The 8474-nt window shown below is 46.3% G+C and overlaps 1 protein-coding gene across 1 annotated transcript in view; it reads left to right on the top strand.

Annotated features, from left to right (window-relative positions):
• The first annotated feature begins 6 nt into the window (after positions 1-6).
• The window catches only part of KIAA2026 (KIAA2026 ortholog), a 97326-nt gene continuing 88858 nt past the window's right edge, over positions 7-8474 (top strand). The window contains 1 exon segment of the mRNA XM_025197549.1: positions 7-237. Within this exon segment, the coding sequence (XP_025053334.1) occupies positions 53-237 (185 nt within the window). The 5' untranslated portion in view covers positions 7-52.

Below are 8474 nucleotides of genomic sequence, written 5' to 3' on the forward strand. Positions count from 1 at the left end.
CGCGGAGGGGGGGGGGGAGGGCGGGCCCCCCCCGCAGCCGCCACCGGGCGGGATGTGGCTGCTGAAGATGGAGGAGAAATTCTCCCGCGGGCAGTATGCGGGTATCACCGACTTCGTGGCCGACTTCCGCCTGATGCTGGAGACCTGCTACCGCCTGCATGGCGTGGACCACTGGCTCTCCAAGCAGGCTCAGAAACTGGAGATGATGCTGGAGCAGAAGCTGGCGCTCCTGTCCCGGTGAGTGCCGGCAGCCCTGGCCCCCCTGCTCCTTCCCCCCACCCGCGAGAGACCCTGCTTGGGCTCCTGGCCCTGAGGGCGGGGCTGGGGACCAGCGTTACCAGGTCTTAAATATGAAATTATTCTATTGGGAGCTCGGAATTCTTGTATTTGCTGAAAAACTATTGGACACTGAAAAACAGACATTTAAATATACAAATACGTCTTCTTATTTCCTTTACTCTAACTAGCCCAGGGAGTGAGGGAGAGCTGGCTCACCAAAGTTGAAGCCTTTCTTTATTTCCAGGCATAGGAAAGCGCTGGCAGCAAACCCAAATCAGTTAAGACTCCCTGAGAGCAACTTGTGTTTTGCATGGGCTGCATCAATTAGCTACCTTAAAAATTATTCAGGACTCATAGTAGAGATGTTATCTTTTATTTGACCAACAAGATTTTTGCAAAAACAGTCTTCAGTTGCAAGCTTTTGGGTACAAACACCCTTCATCAGGCATTGGAGAAAAAATTGTAAAAGTTCTCCTGGGTAGAAATGAAAGTTCATATTTTCATAGGATTTCACAGAGGAGTTAATAGATGGAAAACTCCTCTGGGCAGGCAGTTCATAGCTGGTAAGGAGTCTCTCACCTCTATGTGAGCTTCTGTGATAATGCAGATTACCCTGAAACAAAGGCAGAGGCAGTGTCTTAAATTATTGTACATTTTGAACACTTTCATTATGATTTGTACATGGTACAAGGGTTGAAATTATCATACACATATGACGATTATCCTACACCTAGTAACACTGGTTGGGACCAAGCCTGGCCACCTTTATCATGTAATTGGCATTGCTCAGAAAATAGTCTTTTCCTAGGTCAGTGGCAGAAGTAAGGTTCCATAGGAGCATGTGCAAAGAGATCTTTAAGCTTCAGTCACTGAAGGCACTTTAATTTTCATGGAGTTTTCACTGTTGGTGAAATTATCCTCAGTCAAAGCATAGGAACAGCCTTGGTGAAAGCTGAGAGCCAAGGCACGACTTGGTATGAGCTGTCCGTTTGATTGGCTCAGGGGACCCAGTACCCTGTTGGCATTTATGGGAAAGAGAAGAGGAAGATGCAGCTGCCCTAAAGACCTGGTGGTCATCTCTGGGAACACAGTAGCCACAAATGAATGTACCGGATTCATTGATCTAGTCATTTTTGTTTCTGTCAGGAAAAATTTCCGATTTAATCGTTATCTCGGCAGAAGCTTATTCATTATAAGTTTGTTTTTTGTCTTGTTTGTATTCCGGAATGGCAGGGACAGTGAAAGGTGTGGCAGATTTCTCCCCGACGACTGGGTATCTAACATGTCAAAATGTGGCTGAGGATGAAATGGATGGATGTCTGATGCTAGCTCAGTGCATATAGGAAGTTCTTTTGAATTTATTGGTAGCTTAGAGTAAGAAAAGTCTGAAAACCAACCTGTGGTCATGAAAATGGATTACCCTAAGTCCTGTCTTCCCCAGTTGATTTTTATACCAGAATGACAATAGAACAGGTGTGAAGAACATTTGACCCTTCTGCATGCCACAGGCTGCTGTTACCAATAATAATGGTTACTTTGGCGTCAGACTGCAAGAGCTTCCTTCTCTTGAATTCTTAAGATGACTGAACTTCCTTGGAGGCTCAGTCTGTGTAAGGAGTGAAAACTCTTCCATGTTAGTAATCTCTTGAGTGGAGTAATTCTGTCATAATAACAGTGTGGCAGCAATGGCTTATTGAATTCATGTTATACACTGATGATGAGAAAATGTCTAGTTGACTTTCCATTTGGAATAATCGATCAAAATGGAGCAACAAATAGCCTATTTACAGACTTTAGACCATCTGAAACATTTTGTGCCAATCCTGGGATTTCCTACACAACAAGAGGCTGAGCATCTCCGGAATGGACAGTGAGGCCTTATCTACGTGGGGAACTTACTGAAAAGTTAAGTTAGTATGGATTTATAGTGAATTAATTCTAAGTTCCCTAAGGAGACACCTTTATCTAGGTGAGGTGGCTTACAATACTGTTGCTGCTAAGAACTTTCAGTGCCCTGTGGCATTGAGGTTTAGTTGCACGTGTTCTGAAGCAATTTCCCCTCTGAGCACATGCTCTCTCGTTTGGGGTAAGCTGTCTCTTGTGTTAAGTGCTTGCTGAATTTTTCACTTATGTGAGAGCAAGGGAGATGTCTAGGTGTATGGCAGGAAGCAGAGGGAATTTCTGAACAGTATAGACAACCTGAGAAAGTGTCTTTGAAAGTAGACAGGAGTGCCTTGCTGTTACTGTAGACTGTGTGTGTCAATGTGAGGAGTTAGTGCAGAGAAGTGTGCTGGAAATTTCTGTTCAGAATCTTAACTGGGAATTTGGGCCCTGTGGTTGGAGAAATAGGGTGGAGAAAGGTGCTGAGCACTAGAGTCTTACCTGACTGTCTGCTGCTGTTCTGCACACAGGCTGCTGCTGTTGCCCCTGCTGTCACCATTGCTGGTGCCATTCTGTCACTCCCTCTAAATCGCAGCCTGAAGTTGATGCCCTCTTTACCTATCCCTAGTTGAGCTAGGGTAGGAACACTAGTGTGCTTTGCAATGTCTTTCTTGTGTAAGACCAGCCTTGAAGAATGCTCTTAGATTGCTATGTGCAATGTAGATTTGCTAGAATGGTGAGAGTGGCCCTTGCCCTGGTGTTCACAAGATGAAATTATTTTAAAACAAACCAACAAGCCCCTCTATCCCTTTTAAGGATGTTCTGTATTCATTGGATAAAGGATTATAACTTAGATCTCCTCTCTCCCTGACTACAAAAATTGTCATGCTCACTTTCTTCTTTTCTCTAATGCAGTGCATATCTAATTATTAAAGGATTTGTAGAACCCAGCCTTGGAATACGTTTTAGCTCGGTAGTTAGAGGGTGGAAGGTAGAGGTAGAGAGGATTGGTAGAGGCATTTAAAGGGGAGAACTGGATCCTAATCTCCTGCATCCTGGCTGAATGATCTCACCACTGAGCCATTTGATTAAAGAGCAGAAATCTCATGTCCTCCCCCTCTGGCAACATTTTATGTACATTTTATCTTGTGGACATACTTTGAGAACATCTTTAGTCAGGCCCTGTGTATAGAAGGGCTTTAATACCTTTGTAGATCCCAAGGGAGCTTAGGTGCCTAGTCACTCAATACTGTCCAGACAAGCAATTCTGGGCATGTCCAAAAGTAGATCTTTAGGTGCGTAGAGAACATTATTGATTTTTTTAAAAATCTAGACTCCTTTAAGATTTGACAGCCTCTGTTTAGTTGCTTTGAGGATCTATATTTCAAGTTAAATAAAACTTAGGCACTTGGGACCCTCTCAGGAATTGACCGTTAAGTGGCAATAATACCATTCATGGGTTTGTGATTTGGTTGTACTTGATCACCTCAAGTAATTCCACTGGAGAGGCAGTCTCTTGTTTGGGATAAATTGCATCTAACCTTTGTCAGTTAGGAAGCTAATCCTAATTTTAATTAATTAAAAAGGATGATTTTTATGCATTTGGAGTTGTGTAGGTAGAGGGATTTGACTGTGCCTTTTCAGAGCTATTGATGCAGAGATGATCCAGCTAATAGATGAGAAACAGAAGAATATAAATGAGTTGCTAATTTTGCAAACCACTTACCTAGAGTAGCTTTACTTGTTGGAGCTCTGCTTTCAGACTCTTGACAGGGAATTGTGGAAGACCATAGTGACAGACAAATGGACTCATTGGTGGCAGCCAGACTTCAGGTTAACAAAGGACACGTTCCCAGAAATCTAGGTAGCGCTTGCCCCAGTTCTTCAGCAGCAGAACACAAATGTGAGGCCCTCTAGAATCTAGAGTAGTGGTTTCTAACCTTTTTGTACCAGGACCCATTTGTAAACATCAACCGCCAGTCCCAACCCAGTGTCCCTCACTCCTGACCTGCTGCCCCAGGCCCTAGCCCCCAGTGTGTGGGGTGGGGAGGTATGGGAGGCCCCAAGCAGGCCCTGGAAGGCTGGAACTCTGACAGCCTGCAAGGGAAAAGCCATAGTTCCCCATGTTTTTCTCCTACAGAGGATCCATTTTTAAAGTTTGTTCATGACCATTTTATATCTTCTTGTGACCCACTTCTGGGTTGTGACTCGTGGGTTGAAAAATGGTGCTCTAGATGCTATGGCAATGTGCTTTTTTATACTGAATGTGTCTCAGTCTCTGATTGCTACTAGTTAGTAACAAATGAATTTGGTGTTGAGATCTATTCTGTGTGCTTTTGTTGTGTAGGTCTGCACTGCTCTGTAGAGGACACTGCTGTGCTGTGCCAAATTATGACTACGCACAGGAGATTATTGATGATGTTGCACAGATGGAAGTTCCCAAATGTAAGAAGTATTAATGAAGGGTTCCTAAATCAGGGCAAAGACCTTATAAAAAAGAAATAGGATTTTTTATTGTGACGCCCTGTGGCCGGGGTCCCCCAGCTCGCCTGCCATGACTTGATGGGATTTGTAAAGGAGGGGGTTCAGCGGTGTTCTTTCCCTTGCTGACCTGAAGACAGGGTATTCACGGGTGCGCCACGGTGGTCCTTGGGGCTCCGCCTCCCCTACCCCCCGTCCACTCGCCAGCTGTTCAGGTCTCTGGGCTTTTGCCCCCAGGAGGGCATTCACCCCACAACTGTGGGTCCAGTGTGGGCATCAACAATCTGGCTGGCTGCCGGGATCTTGCCTTGGTCCTGAGGCTCTAGACCCTGGCCTCAGGGTCTGAGCGATTGGAGTTAGATGAGTCTCACAAAGAGGATAGTCGCCATGGAGCTCTAATATTCTGGGGCTGGGAACTGCCTGTCCCCAGCTATGTGCCAGCTATTGCCCATGCCCCTCTGCCGTGGGGCAGTGGCTCTGGAGCAATTCCTACCGGCGTGCCAGGTCTCGGCGTGTCCAGTGTATTCCCAGCTGGTCTTTCTCCCCTGCCTACCTGCTTCTGGCGGGGTTTTTAAATCTCCTGTGGCAGCGTCCCCAGCTGACATAATCAGCTGGCCACTGCCCTGCCTGGGAAGCAGCCGCTTGAATAACCGGTGAAACACCAGCTTGCGTGGCTCTGCCCCCAACCCAGCTTGCCCTGGAGGTAAGTTTCCTGGGGTATGGGTAGCCCTGCCCTCCTTTTTGGGAACGCTGGGGTTTGCCCCTGGTGTTTCCGAGCCCTGAGGCAGTTTCCCACCACCACATTTATAGTACAAAGATCATAGATCAGCCGTTCCCAGCCTCAGGTCACAACCCAAATGAGGGTCCTGGGGGCAACGCTGGCGGTGCCGCACACAAGGGACGAGCCACGCCATGTGCTGGGAGCTCCCCTGTTCCTGGGCCACTGCCGCACTCCGTTCCCAGCTGTGGGTTGCAGGATAAAAAGGTTGGGCACCACTGCTATAGGTGGTTTACCAATACAGATGGGAACTCTGCAAAGGTCCATGATGCCAAGCATATTTAGAAACTCAAACCTATTTGCCAGTATTAGTAAGGAAATATTTGTTCCCCAAATCACTATGGAGACTAATGGAGTTCAGATTTCTCTATCTTGAAGACTAAGCTTTACCCTTTGTTTTCTTGAGATATGAAACCTTTCACTGGATGTTTGGGCAAAAGAGAGTGACAATTTAACTTTGCCCTGAGTAGTTTTAGACTGTCAGTGAAGTGTGCTTTGGAAGGCTAATGGATGGATGACAATGCTTTATGAACAGTTTGGATGTTTTTCTTCATTATGTTCCTTGTGTGATATGGTTGCTGCATTTTGCGCAACATCTGTAAGATGAGTGTGAACAAAAAGTGGAAAGACTTTCTGACAATGCCAGCTCTTAGTTTTCACTTGTTTGTTTAACTATGAAAAAATAATAGAGCAATTCTGCTGCCACGAAGAACTCAGAAAGCCCACAACAGGGCAGAATGATTTTAACACTATGGATTTGAAATTTCTAGGTTTATCTTGTGAATCATGTTTGTACATCTAACAGTGCCAACATTACGTGGCATCTCGCAGCACCCTTGAAAGAATCTCAGGGCACCCCAAGGTGACATGGCATCCTGGTTGAGAGGTATTGGTATAGATAAACAGAAGGTGGTCAGAGAATGAGAAGTTGGAAGTGCACAGTGTTCCTAGTCTGAGGCTAAACAGTGGTTGTGGTAACAAATGTACTGTAACCAACTTGTGTGTTTTATGTGTGAAATTAATATCATGGGGATATTGTATGACTTATGGGTTGAGTTTTGTCCATCACTGATATAAGATTAAGCAAGATTCTATCTGTGTTTTAATATGAATAAAAACAAAGCTAATTAAGCAAGAACATTGTGCAAAAATAAAACTAATATTGAAGCACGTACAAGCTAGGCAGTGGAACCAAGGGGAAGCTACCAAGGAGGAATATAGCTACTTGGCCCGCACATGCAGGGAGACAGTTAGAAAGGCCAAAGCAACTACAGAGCTGAGGCTGGCAACACAAATTAAAGACAACAAAAAGTCTTTTTTTTAGGTATGTAGGGAGTAAAAGGAAGGTGCAGGGCAGCATAGGACCCCTACTAAATAAGAAGGAGCAATTGGTGACAGACAGGGGGGACAAGGCTGAGCTATTCAGTGAGTTTTTTGCCTCCGTGTTCTTGAACAGGGATCAAGATAATTCTCCTAATGGGCTCTTAGATGGGCATGAGAGGGACACCATCCCACCAACTGTTGACGCTGACTTGGTGCAGAGTCACTTGGATGGACTGGATGTGTTCAAGTCAGCAGGCCCAGATGGATTTCATCTGAGAGTACTGAAGGAATTGGCCGGTGTCATAGCAGAACCACTGCCATGGCTGTTTGAGTGCTTGGGTCAGGTCCCAGAGGACTGGAAAAGGGCCAATGTGGTCCCTATGTTCAGGAAGGGGAGGAAGGAGGATCTGAGTAATTATAGGGCAGTCAATCTCACCTTCATCCTTGGAAAGGTCTTTAAAAGATTATGAAGGATCATATCTGTGCGAGTCCAGTGGGAAAAATAATGCAGCAGGGAAACCAGCATGGATTTGTAGCTGGTAGATCATGCCTGACCAATCTGATTCCATTTTATATCAGGGTCACAAAATGCTTAGATGCAGGAGTAGAGGTGGACGTTATTTTCTTGGATATTAGGAAGGCCTTCGATATGGTATCTCATCCCATTCTCATAAATAAATTAAGAGACTGTGATATAGATGTTTACACAGTCCAGTGGGTAGCAAATTGGCTTAGCAGTCAAACCCAGACAGTGGTAGGAGACGGGTCAGTATCAACCCGGAAGGATGTGGGTAGTGGGGTCCCGCAGGGTTTGGTCCTTGGCTCTGTACTCTTCTATATCTTCATCAGTAACTTGGATGTGGGTGTGAAGTGTACTTTGTCCAAGTTTGCGGATGATACTAAATTGTGTGGTGAAGTGTACACTCCAGAGGGTAGGGAATGATTGCAGGCAGACCTGGACAGTTTAAAAAAGTGGACAGTACACAATAAGATGCAGTACAAGGACAAGTACAGTGTGCTATACTTACGGCGCAAAAATATCCAGCACACCTACTGGCTGGGAAGTGACCCTCTCAGCAGCACAGAAGTGGAAAGGGATCTCGTAGTCATAGTGGACTCCAAGATGAACATGCGTTGTCAGTGTGACGAAATCATCAGCAGAGTTAACCGCACTTTATCATGCATCAACATGCCTGACATATAGAATCAAGGAGGTGATACTTCTCTTCTATACAGCATTCGTCATACCGCAGTTGGAGTACTGTGTCCAGTTTGGGCGCCGTACTTCAAGAAGGATGTTGATAGACTCGAGAGGGTCCAGAGGAGGGCCATTTGTATGGTATGGGCAGGGGTGGGCAAAATATGGCCTGCGAGGCCATTCAATCTGGCCCCCGGGGCCCCTAAAAAATGTAGAAAATTAATATTTCTCGGCCCTTGGTCCCTGTCAAAAATGACAGGAACCGAGGGCGGTAGGACCCAGGGGAAGCTCAGCGGGCTCTGATAACAGCAGGGCCCGCCTGGCCCTGCCCCCACAGCTCAAAGCCCCAGCTGGGGCTTCTGGCTTGGGGCAGACACCATGCCAGAACTGCAGTGGGGAGAAGGGTAGGGGGACCCCGGTCAGGGAAGGAGCACGGGGGCGGCTGGGGAAGCAGCCCCTTCCCTGCCCCATGGCCAGCGCCCTGTGCTGCAGCTGCTTGCAGCCCATGTGGGGCTGCCTGTGCCTGCTGCAGAC

This window comes from Alligator sinensis, unplaced genomic scaffold (assembly GCF_000455745.1).
Source record: "Alligator sinensis unplaced genomic scaffold, ASM45574v1 scaffold392_1, whole genome shotgun sequence".
In the NCBI taxonomy this organism is placed as follows: Eukaryota; Metazoa; Chordata; order Crocodylia; family Alligatoridae; genus Alligator; species Alligator sinensis.